Source organism: Oncorhynchus nerka, linkage group LG24 (genome assembly GCF_034236695.1).
Source record: "Oncorhynchus nerka isolate Pitt River linkage group LG24, Oner_Uvic_2.0, whole genome shotgun sequence".
Taxonomy (NCBI): domain Eukaryota; kingdom Metazoa; phylum Chordata; class Actinopteri; order Salmoniformes; family Salmonidae; genus Oncorhynchus; species Oncorhynchus nerka.
Genome location: NC_088419.1, coordinates 37,014,753 through 37,034,634, shown reverse-complemented (window position 1 = coordinate 37,034,634; position 19,882 = coordinate 37,014,753). Strand labels below are relative to the sequence as shown.

General features: G+C 43.0%; 1 protein-coding gene across 1 annotated transcript in view; it reads right to left on the bottom strand.

The window, feature by feature from the left end:
• Positions 1 to 14,895: 14,895 nt before the first annotated feature.
• Positions 14,896 to 19,882, bottom strand: part of LOC115107929 (leucine-rich repeat and fibronectin type-III domain-containing protein 2-like) — a 147,269-nt gene continuing 142,282 nt past the window's right edge. The window contains exon 6 of the mRNA XM_029631704.2: positions 14,896 to 16,233. Coding sequence (XP_029487564.1) covers positions 15,198 to 16,233 — 1,036 coding nt within the window. The 3' untranslated portion in view covers positions 14,896 to 15,197. The remainder of the gene's footprint in view (positions 16,234 to 19,882) is intronic.

Sequence of the window (19,882 nt, the reverse complement as noted above, 5' to 3'; positions counted from 1 at the left end):
TATCGTTTAATATCGATATAAGCAAAGCATTGTGATACCGGTTTACCCTTCCTGTCACTATTATTGTAAAAAGACATTACAGGCTCTCAACTTCAGGATTTAATCTACTGCGTTTATTTTCGGCAAACTTAACATGTGTAAATATTTGTATGAACATAAGATTCAACAACTGAGACATAAGCTAAACAAGTTCCACAGACATGTGACTAACAGAAATGGAATAATGTGTCCCTGAACAAAGGGGGGGGGGGGGGGGGGGGGTCAAAATCAAAAGTAACAGTCAGTATTTGGTGGGGCCACCAGTTGCATTAAGTACTTCAGTGCATCTCCTCCTCATGGACTGCACCATATATGTCAGTTCTTGCTGTGAGATGTTACCCCACTCTTCCAAGGCACCTGCAAGTTTCTGGACATTTCTGGGGGGAATGGCCCTCGCCCTCACCCTCCTATCCAACAGATCCCAGACGTGCTCAATGGGATTGAGATCCGGGCTCTTCAATGGCCATGGCAGAACACTGACATTCCTGTTTTGCAGGAAATCACACACAGAACGAGCAGTATGGCTGGTGGCATTGTCATGCTGGAGGGTCATGTCAGGATGAGCCTGCAGGAAGGGTACCACATGAGGGAGGAGGTTGTCTTCCCTGTAACGCACAGCGTTGAGACTGCCTGCAATGACAACAAGCTCAGTCCGATGATGCTGTGACACACCGCCCCAGACCATGACGGACCCTCCACCTCCAAATCGATCCCACTCCAGAGTACAGGCCTCGGTGTAATGCTCATTCCTTCGACGATAAATGCGAATCCGACCATCACCCCAGGTGAGACAAAACCGCGACTTGTCAGTGAAGAGCACTTTTTGCCAGTCCTGTCTGGTCCAGCGACGGTGGGTTTGTGCCCATAGGCGACATTGTTGCTGGTGATGTCTGGTGAGGACCTGCCTTACAACAGACCTACAAGCCCTCAGTCCAGCCTGTCTCATCCTTTTGCGGACAGTCAGCACTGATGGATGGAATTTGCGTTCCTGGTGTAACTCGGGCAGTTATTGTTGCAATCCTGTACCTGTCCCGCAGGTGTGATGTTCGGATGTACCGATCCTGTGCAGGTGTTGTTAGACGTGGTCTGCCACTGCAAGGACAATCAGCTGTCTGTCCTGTCTCCCTGTAGCACTGTCTTAGGCATCTCAAAGTATGGACATTGCAATTTATTGCCCTGGCCACATCTGCCGTCCTCATGCCTCCTTGCAGCATGTCTAAGGCACGTTCACGCAGATGAGCAGGGACCCTGGGCATCTTTCTTTTAGTGTTTTTCACAGTCAGTAGAAAGGCCTCTTTAGTGCCCTACGTTTTCATAACTGTGACCTTAATTGCCTACCGTATGTAAGCTGTTAGTGTCTTAACGACCGTTCCACAGGTGCATGGTCATTAATTGTTTATGCTTCATTGAACAAGCATGGGAAACAGTGTTTAAACCCTTTACAATGAAGATCTGTGAAGTTATTTGGATTTTTACGAATTATCTTTGAAAGACAGGGTCCTGAAAAAGTTAATATGCTCGCTGAGTTCATATGCTTCTTTCTTGCACACAGTACCTCCTTTGGCAAAAGCAATACAACATGTAATTCAACATAAGACCACTGGATGATGTCCTTAGCAAAGCTATAATGACAGAATTAGCTGAATCAGTCAATATGTTTTGTAGGCTATATGGCTCTGAATAAAACCGGCATAATAACAGGGTAATAGGTGGTGGGCACCAATATTGATAGTTCAATTTGATATCAATATGAGCAAGGCATGTCCTTCTTGTTGCCTCCCAGAACATTCACACCTGTCCCAATCAGCAATCAGTTGTCTAGACTTTACAGACCTGTGGAAGTGAACATTCACACAGTTACAATGCTTGTTTTGAAATAAAACTGATATGTGTCAATATTGTATCAAAGAATGTAGCGGATATTGATATATAGATGAATTGTCAAGACAAAGCATAAATACATATAACATGGGAAAAAAAAGTCACTACAGTAATAAAATATAGCAAGAACATTTTCAGTAAGACCGGAAAGCATTCCCTAATGTTCTTCCCGTTGGGACACTATTAGTGAACTGACAGATGCAGAAATGGTTCACACTCCCCTCAGACAGTTCAAAAGGGAACAAAAAAGGCAATCCTAGTCATAACAACAAAATTACAAGCAACAACATAACAAAACAAAAAGGAATTTATAGGAGTGGAGACATGAGAAGCTAGGTTGACCCCAACATATCCTTTCTGTATGTCAATATTGTTTACAATATTTCTGAGTCCTGTGCAGAAAACAAACAAACACTTTAGTACTTGTTTATGGCTACAAGCTCACAACCCTAATCCAGACAAAATTACAAAAGCTCAAACCGAGAACATATGCTATTTGTTGAGTTCAATTGACCCAAAATATCAAGGCAAGGTATATCACCAGTTGCCTTGACATGAGAAAAATTAGCCGTCAGTTATAGTTATATTGCCATCTAGTGGGACAGCAAATATGTGCCCTGTGGCATATTAAATAATTCCCGAACCAGCATCTCTTAAAAATTTGAGGCCACTGAGATAGCACATGAATTCACTCCTTCACTGTATTGTTCTATGGTTTGAAATACAGTATTATTCAACAGCTGTCTCCAGTCATCTGTTTGTGCTAGTCACTGGGATGAGTGACCTTTACCTACTCCTTTAACATTTGACACCGGACCCCCCCCCTTGTGTCTTGGAGGTTCCCTCATCATATGGGAACACAGCTATTAGCTATCACTCACTCCACAAATATCTGGTGCAGAGAGAGGTGTTATGTTCTTCCCAGTGTTCTAGCTAGCTACTGTAGGTTGATGGTCATAAGAGTGACCAAACATTTTTCATCATATGCCCTGAAATGTCCCTGGCTTTTTATAAATGTGTTACATTTCTGATACATTCTTGATGCCCTATGCGAAGTGGGTAGGCTACAGCAGTCATGTACACAGAAGGCATATCCTGATTTTATCTAGTGGAACATAAACCTGGGACATGGATTTTTTTTACCCAGAAGCAACCACTTTGTTGACCAGTCAAAAATGTGATTGAATGACACAAAGCGTCCTCAAATTATATATCATGTTTGTATGTTATATGTCCTGTTTGTATGGACCTATTGAAAAGATATTCAACTTGGAGGGGGGCAGTCCCGGTCAAGGTGCTTAATGTAAGTAAGTTCAATGAGCTAATATTAGCGTTAGGGTCACTTTCATCTTTCGTTCATAGACATCGGTCATTATGTTGACTTTTGGTTGTATTTGATCGGCCTCTTTACAACCACCTGTAAAGCTACTTTAGAACCATAGGGAGGCACCAGCGTACTATGAATGTAGTTTTTTTTTTTTAACCCATTATGCCCAACACATTGGGGTCAATCTTTGCATAAATGTACTTTAAAGCTAATTAATTTAAATGAAGCCACCTATCCACTTTTACCTCATCTGTATTCTCCTTGAGTTCACTTTAACTGAAGTTGCAAACGATGATACAAAATACAGACATAATCAAATATGGAAAACATATAGACTGTGTATTGTGCTCTCTAGAGTTATTTTAAAATAGATCAACCTTTCCATATGCTAAATAAGCCCATAATGGCTGAGTGGAAGGATTCAACCCATGAGTTCTATTGCCCCAGGCGCTCCCCATGGCTCCAGTCCCCATACGCTCCAGCTCAGAATTCATGTTCTAGTCATGGCAACATGGACCCTATCACCATCCAAGGCCATTCCCTAATAGCCTTGGAAGAACAGCCACACATGGACCCAGTAAATAATGCAAACCAGTCATGATGACCCTGATTCTGTGGTGCAGTAAGGACACACTTCTTGAAGGTTCCATGGAGAACAATCTCAAGCACTTCTTCAGTTTTGAGGTAATGACCATGGACAATGCCTTCAGAAAGTGTTCATACTTATTATTACACATTTTGTTGTCTTACAGCCTGAATTAAAAATGTATATATTTTTTGTTAACCATCTACACACAATACCCCATAATGGCAAAGTGAAAAAAATTTTTTTTTTTTGAGAGTTGAGAGTTTCAGAGTTTTTTGCACATTTATTGAAAATGAAATAAAGAAGTGTCTAAGTTATATAAGTATTCACACCACTGAGTCAATACATATTATAATCACCTTTGCCAGTGATTACAGCTGTCTTTCTGGATAAGTCTCTTAGAGCTTTGCACACATGGATTGTACAATTTTTGCACATTATTCTTTCTAAAATTCTTCAAGCTCTATCAAGTTGGTTGCTGATCATTGTTAGACAGCCATTTTCAAGTCTTGCAATATATTTTTAAGCCAATTTAAGTCAAAACTGTAACTAGGCCAAGAACATTCAATGTCGTCTTGATAAACAACTCCAGTGTGTATTTAGCTTTGTGTTTTAGGTTATTGTCCTGCTGAAAGGTGAATTTGTCTCCCAGTGTCTGTTGGAAAGCAGACTGAACCAGGTTTTCCTCGAGGATTTTGCTTGTGTTTAGCTCTATTCCATTTCATTTTATCATAAAAAAACTTCCTAGTCATGGCTGATGTCAAGCATACCCATAACATGATGCAGCCACCACCATGCTTGAAAATATGAAGAGTGGTACTCAGTGATGTGTTGTGTTGGATTTGTCCCCAAATGTAGAAAAAGGCCAGACCTTCAGATTTAGTATTTCTCTATGCAGCTCTAGTTTGTCCCTTTAGTTAGAATGTCCGATAGCTCATCAATCAATCACCCCTAACATGCTATCCAATCAGAGACATTCTCTTTAGCCTGTCGTTGTAAGTCCCGCATCCAGCCTGTGAGTTTTGGTGTAGACAGGGAATGGACAGTTGTGATTATCCACAGAAATAATAAGAAGACATGTTTCAGCATGTTTAACTGTATTTGTGCGTTCATCTAAAACCAAGTAAGAATAAGTCATGTTTATTACACTGTATGTATGCTGTCAGGGGGGGGGGGGGGGGTATTCTAAAGTTGTAATTGACTATGTATCGTCATTGCTAGCAAATTAAGTTACGTTAGCTACTTAGCCAGGCTAACCATTTTCTATGCGTCATGCACACAGTGCATTGCAGTTATGTTTATGCTTGAGATATAAGATTTAGGTCCCTTTATTATCGTGGTCATAAGATGCAGAGTTTGTTTACATTGTACAGCCTGCTGGTAACTGCAGCAGCTCATTAAATATAGCAGGTTTAAGTTACGTTAGTGAGCGCTTTCGCTCTGTCCCACCAGTTTCATGGTCAGTACGCAGTTATTGCGCCTTCCTGGTGTCACGAGTCCTTTCGGACGGACCACTTTATAGTTTAAGGTCTAGCGGTTTAGCGGTTTATGGTTAGCATACTAGGGCTGTATTGTGTAGCGTTGTATAGACTGCAGCTGTATTCTGCGGCTGGTATTCATGTTCTCATATACTGCATAATCTTTTAGATGTAATAGGAGCCTATTACATACCACATATCATTTTAAGTCACCATTGTATTCACATCTGTGTCTTGTTTCATTAGGTTACGTTGCCTACCGATTAAGCCTTTATACTGTATGCATCTTATAGTAATATACACATATTATTGTGTCCTATAATATGTTCCTTTTCTATTCCTTGTAGAACCACATCCTATGTAAAGAACCCTAAAGAGTACCAGTGTGTGGTTCATGGTGGTGAGGAGACAAGCCAATTATGAGTGGCATCCATACTGCTCTAGCCGGGCAGCCTTGTAGTGATTCAATATCCAACCCAGCAACCTAGCTTAGCAATCAGAACACCGGTGTAAACCTGCCCTATTTTACAACAAACATAAAGCTTTCCATTCTGGACATAAAGTAATTTTCTTTTACACATTTTTTGCCGTTTTTCTTTAGTGCCTTATTGTAACGGGATTCTTCCGTCGAAGGAGAGGCGGACCAAAACGCAGCGTGGTAAGTGTCCATGGTTTTACTAGGGAAACTCAACATGAATACAACTACAAAACAAGAAACGTGAAAACTCGAAACAGTCCCGTGTGGCACAACCACCCACAAAACAGGCTACCTAAATATGGTTCCCAATCAGAGACCATGACTAACACCTGCCTCTTATGGAGAACCATATCAGGCCAAACATAGAAATAGACAAACTAGACACACAACATAGAATGCCCACCCAGCTCATGTCCTGACCAACACTAAAACAAGGAAAACACACAAGAACTATGGTCAGAACGTGACACCTATTGCTATTATGATGCATGTTTTTGGAATATTTTTACTCAGGCTTCCTTCTTTTCACTCTGTCATTTAGGTTAGTATTGTGGAGTAACCACAATGTTGTTGATCCATCCTCAGTTTTCTCCTATCACAGCCATTCAACTCTGTAACTGTTTTAAAGTCACCATTGGCCTCATTGTGAAATCCCTGAGTGGTTTCCTTCCTCTCCAGCAACTGAGTTAGGAAGGACGCTTGTATCTTTGTAGTGACTGGGTGTATTGATACACCATCCAATATGTAATTAATAACCACCATGCTCAAAGGGATATCCATTGTCTGCTTTTGTTTCTTCTTTTTTATCCACCAATAGGTGGCCTTTGGGAGACATTGGTAAACCTCCCTGGTCTTTGTGGTTGAATCTGTGTTTGAAATTTACTGCTCAACTGAGGGACCTTACAGATAATTGTATGTGTGGTGTACAGAGATGAGGTAGTCATTAAAAAATCACTATTTTTGCACACAGTGAGTCCATGCAACGTATTATGTGAATTGTTACGCAAATGTTTAGTCCTAACATATTTAGGCTGTCAGCGATTGGGTGCAGAGTGAAAGCGGAGTCAGGCGCAGGACACGGGTATGGAGTAATCCAACTGACTTTACTCAAAGAATAAAGCAAAATTCCAAAATGGAACATACAACAAAAGTCTAACACGAACACAACCACTAACGACATAAACAATCACAGACAGAACAGAAATGTATGTCAGATGGTTAAATAGGGAATGTAATGAGGGAATGTAAAACAGGTGTGTATGTAATCAGACAAAACAAAAAAAAACAGAAAAATGGATCGGTAGTGACTAGAAAGCCAGTGACGTCGACCGCCGCACACCACCCGAACAAGGAGAAGGGCCGACTTCTGCGGAAGCCGTGACATAGGCTTGCCATAATAAAGGGGTTGAATACTTACAGTATTGACTCAAGACATTTCAGATTTGCATTTTTATTACTTTATTTGTAAAAAAATTAATAATAATAAAAAATTAATAAATACATTATTCCATTTTGACGTTATGGGGTATTGTGTGTAGGCCAGTGACACGAAATCTCAATTTAATGTTTTATTCAGGTATCACAACAAAACGTAGAAAAAGTCAAGGGGTGTGAATACTTTCTGAAGGCACCCATAGCAGTTGTTTTGGCGGTGTCAGAGGTGGAACTGTGCTAGAGCTGTCCACATGTGGCTCCTGGCATTAGGACATGCCTAATGCGGACAATGCCATTAGCTACACAGAGTCGCATTAAAAAAAATCCCATGCAGTATTGTTTAGAAGTTTGAACACTGGAATGTGAGAGAGAGCCTAATCTACACCTCGATTAGGCTGACAGAAGCGTCATTATTTCTATATAGCCTACACGTTCTTATTCTGAACTTCTAACAGGAGTGGGACAGATGTGGCTTCATGACAATGATCAAGAGCAGCTGTTGACTGGTTTGAGAGATCTAATGCAGTTACACCTCCGACACCACCAAAACGTCAGCTATGCATGCGGGTGTCCGCTATCACCGGTTAACACTTGATCTGATTGAATTGAGGCCTAAGTGTCAAACAGGAGCCATTGTATGTGTACTGACAGTACTGCATGCACCTTTACCTTGAAACACAACGTGACTGGCTTCTGCATCTGCAAAGGGTCCTCATTTCTATGCAAAGCCATTGTTTGATTCTTCCACTAATTGATGCTGTGTTGTCTCCTGCTGGTTGGGGAGGCTGCTGTGAGTTCGTGGTTTGTGGTGGAGCTGATGTGGCTGCTACTCGGGGGAAGATAGCTGAAGCCGAGGGCCCCATATCCTATCCTCTGGATGGATGTGGCGTGAAGGATCCGAGTGGTGGGCAGCCTGCCAATCAAGCTGTGCGTCCTCCACATTGAGCCAGCACAATCACTCCTCCCTCTTTCTCACCCGGCACAGAGCGTCTCACACCCTCTGAATATTCTTCCACACACACATTCCTCCACATATTTTTCACATACGCACAAATGAACGTTTGAATGCATGCACGTACACACTCACAACACAGCCCCTCAGTTGGGACTAGGTCTACTGGAGAAAGGCTGGCCACTACACACAGTGTTGTGGTCAACAGGTAGGGATGATTCTGACTAGAGGAACCACACTGTGACCAACAGAAAGAGAAGAAAGAGTGGCATTTCTGGTCGAGTATCTCATGGGGAGTTGGATTGAATGCTGACTGTTGTTGTGTTGTGTGCCGGTGGTGCCACGCAGAGTGAGTGGACTTTGTAATGAAGAGATGCTGCGTTGTTTGATGTGCATTGTGCAAAAGCCCCGCTCTTTCTGCTTTGTGTTTGTCTTAAGGCTGGAATGTGGTGCAGGGCTGATAAAATGGGAGAATACAAATAAGTCTCCATACTGATGACCTTGGCAATGTGAAGATGCTGGAATACAGTTTCTATTTCTGTCAACATAATCCCTTGATAATGTCGGTCCATCTCTCTTGTTAAATCAGCTGATCATAAAGTACAGGGCACAGTAAGACTTTTTGGTTTACAGTTGGACAGATCTCTTATTTGCCCAACCTGGTTCTAGATTCATTTAGACTGGCGCTAATTCGACACCTGCATCAGGCTGGCCTCTGAGCCAGGGCTGGCATTATGGGTGGACCTTAGGGGCCCTTGCCGCCCTACCGTACCTACTTGCCCGTCCAATTAAAATATTGAAATAATTTATATGACCGTGAAGCGCGCCGACAGAAAGACACATCAAGCTCAGTTAAAGTGTCTGAGCGAGCAAAACAGCGCCACCTTTGTCTCAGTATGTGTAGACCATGTATCTGATGCTGTCTGGACGAATTGCTGTGGATTGTTTCAAATCACAAGTGTGCAGGACTATGCCTCTTTGGGTAGTGCGTGTGGCAATAGGTCTAGATGATTGAGTTGCGGCTGTCAGTGTGAAGATAATGTGTCTTGAGTATAGTTTAAAATGTTGCATCAAGAAGAAGGGGAGGAGAGGGGTGTGTGGCAAAGATATGGTGCGTCTCTCTCCAGAATGCATGTAGGAAAGAGACAATTTGGCAATGTCTGATTTCTGATTGTCTCAACTCACCACATACACCACTAATACGCTGAGCTTCTCAGTCATTTTGTCTTCGCCTCACAAGTCAATGAAGTCTGTTATTTTAACATCCAGTGTGAATGATAGTTCCTCAATATTTTACAAATCTTTCTAACACTACCGGCCTCAAAGCCTTGGTGTGAAAGAGAAAAATAGAATGATCTGATGATCCCACATATCCAGTGGAAACGTCATAAAAGACTGTCTGTCCCGAGCTCACTGTCGCAGGAAACCGCGAGGGCCCGGAATATGCTAGTTCACACGTGTCAAACTCATTCCACGGTGGGCCGAGTGCCTGCAGGTTTTTGCTCCACCCTTGATTGATTAATTAAGGTGACTAATTAGTAAGGAACTCTACTCACCTGGTTCTATAGGTCTTAATTAAAAGGAAAAACATAAAACCTGCAGACTCTAGGCCCTCCGTGGAATGAGTTTGACACCCCTGCGCTAGTTGATGCAGTGTTGCAAGCGCTTCGGGTTGGACCCAACATGATGTTTATACAATGTTGCACTTCACTAGCAAAGGCTCAAGTCAAGACATAGAAAGGGAAGCAGACAGGTGGAATAGAGAGATTCATGTGATTGAAAGAAACATAATTTTCATTAGGATATTTTCTACTGTTTTTATCTGTCAGCTTTAGGCCTATTTATTTTACTTAGTTAATGGAAGTTATAGGCCTACTGCTGCATGGGCCTATAGGTTATCTCTGAGTTCTATGCTCTCATTTATTTAGCCGCCATGGATCACAGTGTATTAATGTGTTCATATAGCAGAGGCTGGTGCTCTCGCCATAATTATAATTTAATTAGAACTTTTAGATTTGTATCATTTTCCTACAGATTTTGACAATTAACCACGACAACGATGTTGAGAAACAAAAATGCACATATAAATGATAAACTTCCCCAAACTTGAAACTCACAAGTTGCTATGGTCTTTATTATTACACCCATAACAAAAATTGTGAACTCGCAAGCGTGTGCACACATAGGAGTTCCTGTGAAAAAACGTGCCCCCCTATGGAAATCAAAGGTCCATCCAACTGATTTGTTCTGACGCCAGCCTTGTTCTGAGGAATACAAAACATACTTTACGTATTTTACGTATACTGCATTGGTTGGGGAGAATTGGTGGGCATAATCCGTGAACATCTAGCAATCCAAAGGTTGCGTGTTCGAGTGGCGTTGGTGACAATTTTAGCCAACTCTTCCCCTAACCTTTCTTATAAACTTAACTCAAACAACCTAACCTGCTACGTAAATTCACCTAACCTTTGTCGTTAGTTTCCCTAACCATCAATGTAAATTATCCCTGTAATTCTTCTTTGTTGTTACAGTGCAACAAGCAAACTGGTCTCAGGGAAAGACGTATAATACAATACGTCATCCAAGAAGGATGATAAATTAAGTAATCCAATTCATACACTATTTTAATACCAGGTAAGTTGACTGAGAACACATTCTCATTTACAGCAACAACCTGGGGAATAGTTACAGGGCAGATTAATAAACCAATTGGAAGTAGGGGATGAAGTCCAGATTGGGAATTTAGCTAAAACACTGGGGTTAACACCCCTACTCTTACAATAATTGCCATAGCATCTTTAATGACCATAGAGAGTGAGGACATCTTAACTTCCCATCCAAATGACAGCACCCTACACAGTGCAATGTCCCCAATCACTGCCCTGGAGCATTGGGATGTATTTTATAGGAAAGAGTGCCCCCTACTGGCCCTCCAACACCACTTCCTGCAGCATCTGGTCTCCCATCACAGGGACCAACCAGACAACCTTGCTGAGCTTCACAGGCAAACCAGCAGTGGGATGCAGCATGGAACACTGCTGGCTGTTGTACAACTGGGTAAGAGGTACTGTATGATACTATACGTCCTATAATTCATATGCTATTGTTATATTCGTAATATAACTTAACATAGCGTAATATATCATACCTTTGACATGTCACAGATTTACTTACATAATGATACAAATTGCACTGAGACCACGTTGCCAGCCCTGCATAGCGAGAAGTGTACAATTTCCGTCGGCAATTGAGGCCTTTCCTACATGTGGGCATTCTTGCATTTTATTGCTACATTTTTCAGCTAGGACTCCTAATCACAGGTGTGAGGCGGTGATACTCCAGTACAGTAGGTGGCGGTAATGCCCCATAACGTTGCCAACTGCCAATAAACCCCACAGAACAAGAACAGGGTGACAACACTGGTAGCTAGCTAGGACGACAATAAACAGTGTCCTTCGACCCCGCCTGTCGAGCACAGTTTTCCCGCAGTTCTGTTAATGACGGCGAGGGCAGGTGTTAGCAAAGGACACTGGGTGCTAGCTAGCTAGTTAGCTTGCTAGTTAGGACTCTGGTACATAGCAGGCGGGATAGGTTGCTAGGTAGCCAACGATAGACAGATAGACAGTGTCCTTCACCCCCCACCTGTCGGGCACTGCTTTCCCGCAGTTCTGTTAACGATGGCAGGTGGGAGCGAAGGGCACTGTGCGCTAGCTAGAAGGAGGCGGGGGTGACACCAGTAGCTAGCTAGGACACCGGTAGACAGTGTCCTTCGTCACCCCAAAAACTCTGATAATACCTCTATTTCCATTTTGACCCACATTTTAGGGGACATTCTGAATTTCAAAAGTGTCACACAAGCATGAAGATGGCGTGCTCAAGGGAGGCCTTCATGCACAAACGAATGGGTTGCTCGAGGGGGAGGAATACCCACATGCAGGAACGACCCGAATTGCGGCCTGCAATCACACACTATTGTGCATAGCAGGTGTTTTGACAGTGTCGGAGGTGGAGCTACGTTAGAGCTGTCAAATCCACAAGAGGATCCTGGCGTTATACTTATTATGGACATTGCCATTGGCTGCATGGAGTCATGTTAGTATCATTCCCATGCAGCTTTGTTTACACTTTCAAACACTGGAATGTGTGATCTACACCCTCATAGAAATCCTCATTATTTGGTTTAATAATTTGAGTGTCATTTTATTTCTATATTGCCTACACTTTCTTGTTCTAAACTTTTAACGCGTGTCGGGCCCATGTGGCTTCGTGATAATGACCATAACAACCAATTTGAAAGCTCTAATGAAGTTACACCAAAGATACTTATAACTAACCCACGATAGTTCATCTGCATGAGCTAGCAAGATCCTACTGGCGTGTTTGAGCATGTATTTGCACTTCCGTTAGGGAACGCGTACTCTGTGTAAGTGCAATAACTCATTTTGCCATATTTGGTAATGAGTTGAATTTCCATCCAGACGCTTTAAATTTTCACCCCCTGTGATCCATCTGGGTTTTCGTCGTCCATCTGTGGTTACACGTCCAACACGACCAAAACACCAGCTATGCGGGTGTCGGCTATTGAGGGTTAATACTTCATCTGATTGAATCTAGGCCCTAGTCTAGGCCCTTCATCTAAAATAGACAGTGCATTTCACATTGGATAGCTACACAGATTCAAAGATCAAGATTCCAAATAAAGCTTTGTTAATTAAAAATAAAATGCATACAGCATAGTATTGCCACTGTACCTCCCTGGTTGATTTTGGTGCCTAATGAATATGACCCAGTGTGCACTCTGCCTGTATTTAGAAGAAAGGGCTTCATACACCTCACTCCACCTTTAACACTTTAAGTCCATACCTGCCTCCAACTCTCTGCCGAAACAACCCAAGTGTGTTTTAACATTATAAAATGCATTTCATGGCTACAGATATGAATGCCTCGAGGCTATAGTCATTTAGACAGGTTACGTCATACGGATCAGATTACGGTTTACCCCAGAACTACCAGAGGCTGACAAAATTGCAATGCCGAACAATTCAATACATTTACATGGCAAATGTTGCACATTAGCATATCTTATAATAAAGGGTCTGACACAACAAAAATGTTTTAGAATATCTTTATTTTTTTCATTTTGTAGCAAAAAACAATAGGTTTGACCACCGAAACATTGTCTACAATTCCAGGTGAGAAATGTACATGGTTACGCTGTAATGATACAGTGAAGCACCTCTGTATTTCTTTATGCTTACAAAGAAAAGAAAGACACTGGTATACATTATTGTTTTTCGCCATTGAACATTCTCACTCAATTATTGTACAAAAAAAAGCCAGTATACAGAGTCAATGTACAGAAGCAATGGAAGTCATTCAGACAACGTGAGAAAGGACAGATCGAGAGAGAGTGTATAAGGTCCTTCGTGGTCTTTATGAGTTAGTCCTCGATAAACATGCAAGTTGTACACGTTACAGAAAAGCCAACAACTTCACCATTGTTGAGAGCATAACCATTGTGGACTGTACGTTTATGGTACCTTACCTTTTTATGGTACCTTTTTTTTTTGTAAACTCAAGTTAAATCAGTTGCAGTTCATGTTCTTGAAGGGCTGTCTTGACACGATCACAAAGAGATGGAGGGTTTTGTAACACTGCGAGTTTATGCTACCAAACCAAAAATCCGGTTGGACAATTCCTAGACACAGATAGTTCAGTACGAATTCCCTGTACATTTCTCATGCCAATAACTGGTAAGGGTGGCAAGCTGTATGCTTACTCTCAAATGTCGATCATTTAAGGTGATGAGTTCCAGATAGAGAATAAAGGTCAGTGCATCAAAGTTCATAAACATGTACAAATGTTCCTTGGAATTGGAGAAGAATGTTTGTCTCTCAACAATTGTGCATGTTGAGCTGCAGTTTTTCTGGGGGCTCAATCTTTCTTGCTGGAGAGTGTTAACTTGTGCTGGTTGTGAGCTCTATATTGGGTTAATTCACGATAACAGTTCCATTTTCACGTAAGACCTTACCATTTTCACATTGTTAACTTTAAGAAAGAGAAATTGTTTGCTTGCTTTATACATTAATCCAACTTGATAGGGTACCAGATATGGAGCTATTTAATGAACCCTCAAATATATACTCTGTATATAAAGTTAATATATTCACAGACATTGTTTTCATGAAATCTTTTTTATATATTTTTGTAAGGATTCATTACATCACTGATATATAAATACCATTCAGTCCAAATGGATTAAGAAACAAAATGGTTCTGTGGATATAAAAACAATGTGGCTGGATATACTTGTGTATTGTGGTTTTTCATAATGCAAATATTGAGGTCGGAGCCCCATCTTGTACAGAGGCGAAGAACAGTATTAGACAATGTGTATTTGATCGGCAAAATTAAATATATAAAAATTCATGACATATTTCAGATGAACTTGCAGCAGTAGTATAGTCCAGAGGCATGGCCCAACATCTCAGCAACAAGAGTGGCTTTTATGGTATGCCATTTTACAAGTCAACAAATACAGTGATTTGTTTTACGTTCCTTGTGTCTGAGAAACAAAGGCCCTCGTTTTGAACAACAGGCCTGCTTCCAATTTCTGAGTTTCCATGTGACTCCATACCGCACACAAATTGCACAATCCACTAGGTTTCATTGCATGACTTACTTGTAGTTTGTGGTTGACCATTACTGTGCGTCCCCCTCCCCATGTAGAGAACACACACATACAAACACAAAACATCCTCTCTCCACCAATCAGCTCCGTCCACCGAGCGTCTTCACCCTATTTACCCATTTGGGGTTCGAGAGGTGTGGTTTGAGCTTTACTTATCTGTCACAACAATGGTGGATCCACAATAGATTAACATGAATTAATTCCATGTAAACAAGGAAGGAGGGAGGAAGCAGGGACTTCTCCACTCACCGGTGGGTCTATCTGAACTTAGGCGTATTGCCACCTTCCTGGGGCAGTGTTTAAGAAGATGTAAAGTGTGTCACCATCTCTCCTAGACAGTACTCTCCATGACCCACTCTTGGCTCTCGAAGGTCCCCTTGCTCCCTCCCATGTCACCCTCCTCGTCACACTGCAGCAGCATGCCGTTCACAGACAAGCTCCTCTTAGTCCAGATGCTGCTGATGCGCCGGGGGTAGCTGCACACCGGCGTTGTGGTCGTGGAGGCGCTGGAGGCCATCGCTTTTTCTGTTTGTCGGTTTGTATCCATACAGTCCCCCATGTCAAACGACTGGCTTCTTTTTGGCTTGGAGTCCAGAGGCAGCATGAGCACCCGGCTGAGCCGTGAGTCCATTGTGTGGCCCAGCAGGGGCTCCCTGTCCGTGGGGGGCCTATCGCCGCCCGCCACTAGAGTGCTACTGCTGGAGGATGGCTCCCCCAGGTCTCCCCTACCCCTGACCTGGCCCGCCCGGAGCTCTAGGGAGTTGAAGGCTCCCAGCAGGTGGTCCAGGTTGGCCCGGGGCTTGGAGGGGGCCGCCTGCCTCCACATGTTGGCCAGGGTGCTGTTGGGGCTGTGAGAGCCACCCCCAACCATCGAGCCACCCGACGAGGAAGAGGAGGAGGTGAGGCTGCTCTGGAGGGATCCGCATTTAAACTCCACCACCTCGTCTTGGATGGTTACTTTGGCCTTGGGTTTGGGCAAGGGCAGGGGCATGCCATTCTGTCCCAGCCGGCCCCCATTGGTCTGTGAGTGGGTGGCACTAACGCTGGTCAGCTTGCTGATCCCCCCCGTGCCACCCCCCTCATTGTCGGTGGCCTTGTAGCGCAGCATCAGGATAATGATGAAGACAAGTAGCGTCGCCACAATGATGCCACCCACCACCAGGATCATGGTGCCCCCTAGGAACTGGCTGTGGAGAGACTGGCACTGGGTGTAGTCATCGCGGGTGAAGAACTGGGCACAGCCCACCACGTTGGTGGCAGTCAGGGTGGTGGCGGTGTCGTCCCAGGCGGCCAAGACACACAGGTCGTACTTTGTCCCCGACACCAGGTTGGTCACCAGGAAGGCATTGCTGGAGGCCGGGATCATCCTATAGAAACACAGAGCAAGTGTTAAACACGCATGGTGAAAACCTAGTAGCTTTGGTACAATTGAATTGATTTGGAGGGATAACGCTATCAACACCATACATGTAATATCTATGCAACGGAAAGAAAACTGTGTTTGATTGTTCTTTATGAGGTCATTTCCACTAAAAGGAAAAGAGGGCTTCCGTGTTCCTATGTTCATTCCCGAGGAGATGTCATTTGTGGTTTCTGTTCTCGTCTACCAGACAGCCAGTTGTAATTGGCTTTATCTTTTTTAAGCAGTCTGTCCTGCTGCAGCAAACAGACGCTCCACCCCATATCTGAGCCACGGAGATGAGAGAGAAATAAATAACCAGAACACAGAGGAAGAGTGAAAGATAGTGAAAGAGAGAAGATTGAAAGCCTTGTGTAACAGCGAGAGCCTCAGATACCTATGTCGCTCAGGCAGCTGCAAGCGCTTTCTTACATTCAGAAGATAGAGTCTCTGAGGCGAGAGACAGGTAGCCTTATACAACAGTAGTGGATGAGACCATCTCACCTGTCCAGAGGAGGGTCTTATACCCCTTAAGGACAGAACAGTCCCTCCAGGATTTAGAGATTTTTTCTTCTCGCAAATCAACAATTCCCCACATATTTGAGGACTTGCAAATTTGACCAATCACCTCACTATTACCGCATAAAACAGCAAAATCATTACAATATTCCTTCATATAACTGTCTGATCACCTCACTACAAAAAGAGGGCTCCCCCACTCAGCGCGTTTTGAGACATATTTGACAAAATCATTGCAAATTGCCTAGCAAAATGTCAGAATTTTGGCACACAACTATCAACAAAAAGAAAGAAAGGAGTCCTGGAGGAGCTGTCAGAAGTAACATGTCTGAGAACATAGTGAGTGATGTCCAGGGAACTGGCTCGGAGCTCGTAACATCCTGTCAATTCCTCGACAACATCAGTCATTCAGTCAAGGTAGCTGGCCACGAATGCCCATGCTGGACTAACCCTTTAGTTTAACGGTCTGAAATACATTATTTATAACAAAGCATTTACAAACAGTTTGCTCGTCATTTCTTAATCACTACTATCACAATTGTAAATATCAGTAAACTAGATTTTTACACATTTATTTAAAATGCTTAGTGTGTTTCCTAAAATCCTTAAACATCCTGTGTTGTGTTCTTATTCTTTTACAGATAATATGTTTGTTCTAGGTCATTTTCAGCATCAGGTACCGCTGGAATGTCTACCACTGGTCACGCAAAACATTTGTAGAGTATTTATAAAGCATAAAAAGTGCAAAAATACTTTAATAATGATTTGAGAATGGTTTATTAATGTGGGAGTAATGATTAATACAGATGAACGAACACATCATTTATAAAGGCATTATAAATGGTTTATTATGGACCATTAAAATAAAGTCTTACCAGCGGGCCATGAACACCTATGTAATATGCTGGCCATGCAGGTCCATGTAATATGCAGGTCCATGTCATATGCTGGCCATGCAGGTCCATGTAATATGCAGGTCCATGTCATATGCTGGCCATGCAGGTCCATGTAATATGCTGGCCATGCAGGTCCATGTAATATGCTGGCCATGCAGGTCCATGTAAAATGCTGGCCATGCAGGTCCATGTAATATGCTGGCCATGCAGGTCCATGTAATATGCTGGCCATGCAGGTCCATGTAATATGTTGGCCATGCAGGTCCATGTAATATGCAGGTCCATGTCATATGCTGGCCATGCAGGTCCATGTAATATGCTGGCCATGCAGGTCCATGTAATATGCTGGCTTTTCAGGTCCATGTAATATGCTGGCTTTTCAGGTCCATGTAATATGCTGGCTTTTCAGGTCCATGTAATATGCTGGCCATGCAGGTCCATGTAATATGCTGGCCATGTAGGTCCATGTAATATGCTGACTATGCAGGTCCATGTAATATGTTGGCCATGCAGGTCCATGTAATATGCTGGCCATGCAGGTCCATGTAATATGTAGGTCCATGTAATATGCAGGTCCATGTAATATGCAGGTCCATGTAATATGTTGGCCATGCAGGTCCATGTAATATGCAGGTCCGTGTAATATGCAGGTCCATGTAATATGCTGGCCATGCAGGTCCATGTAATATGTTGGCCATGCAGGTCCATGTAATATGTTGGCCATGCAGGTCCATGTAATATGCTGGCCATGCAGGTCCATGTAATATGCTGGCCATGCAGGTCCATGTAATATGCTGGCCATGCAGGTCCATGTAATATGCAGGTCCATGTAATATGCAGGTCCATGTAATATGCAGGTCCATGTAATATGTTGGCCATGCAGGTCCATGTAATATGCAGGTCCATGTAATATGCAGGTCCATGTAATATGCTGGCCATGCAGGTCCATGTAATATGCAGGTCCATGTAATATGCAGGATGTAATATGCAGGTCCATGTAATATGCAGGTCCATGTAATATGCAGGTCCATGTAATATGTTGGCCATGCAGGTCCATGTAATATGCAGGTCCATGTAATATGTTGGCCATGCAGGTCCATGTAATATGCAGGTCCATGTAATATGTTGGCCATACAGGTCCATGTAATATGCTGGCCATGAAGGTCCATGTAATATGCAGGTCCATGTAATATGCTGGCCATGCAGGTCAATGTAATATGCTGGCCATGCAGGTCCATGTAATATGCTGGCCATGAACACCCAAGTAATATGCAGGTCCATGTAATATGCTGGCCATGCAGGTCCTTGTAATATGTTGGCCATACAGGTCCATGTAATATGCAGGTCCATGTAATATGCTGGCCATGCAGGTCAATGTAATATGCTGGCCATGAAGGTCCATGTAATATGCTGGCCATGCAGGTCCATGTAATATGCTGGCCATGCAGGCAGGTCATGCAGGTCAATATGCTGGCCATGCAGGTCAATGTAATATGCTGGCCATGCAGGTCAATGTAATATGCTGGCCATGCAGGTCAATGTAATATGTTGGCCATGCAGGTCCATGTAATATGCAGGTCCATGTAATATGCTGGCCATGCAGGTCCATGTAATATGTTGGCCATGCAGGTCCATGTAATATGCTGGCCATGCAGGTCCATGTAATATGCTGGCCATGCAGGTCCATGTAATATGCTGGCCATGCAGGTCCATGTAATATGCAGGTCCATGTAATATGCAGGTCCATGTAATATGTTGGCCATGCAGGTCCATGTAATATGCAGGTCCATGTAATATGCAGGTCCATGTAATATGCTGGCCATGCAGGTCCATGTAATATGCAGGTCCATGTAATATGCAGGTCCATGTAATATGCAGGTCCATGTAATATGCTGGCCATGCAGGTCCATGTAATATGCTGGCCATGCAGGTCCATGTAATATGCAGGTCCATGTAATATGCAGGTCCATGTAATATGCAGGTCCATGTAATATGTTGGCCATGCAGGTCCATGTAATATGCAGGTCCATGTAATATGTTGGCCATGCAGGTCCATGTAATATGCAGGTCCATGTAATATGCTGGCTTTTCAGGTCCATGTAATATGCTGGCTTTTCAGGTCCATGTAATATGCTGGCTTTTCAGGTCCATGTAATATGCTGGCCATGCAGGTCCATGTAATATGCTGGCCATGTAGGTCCA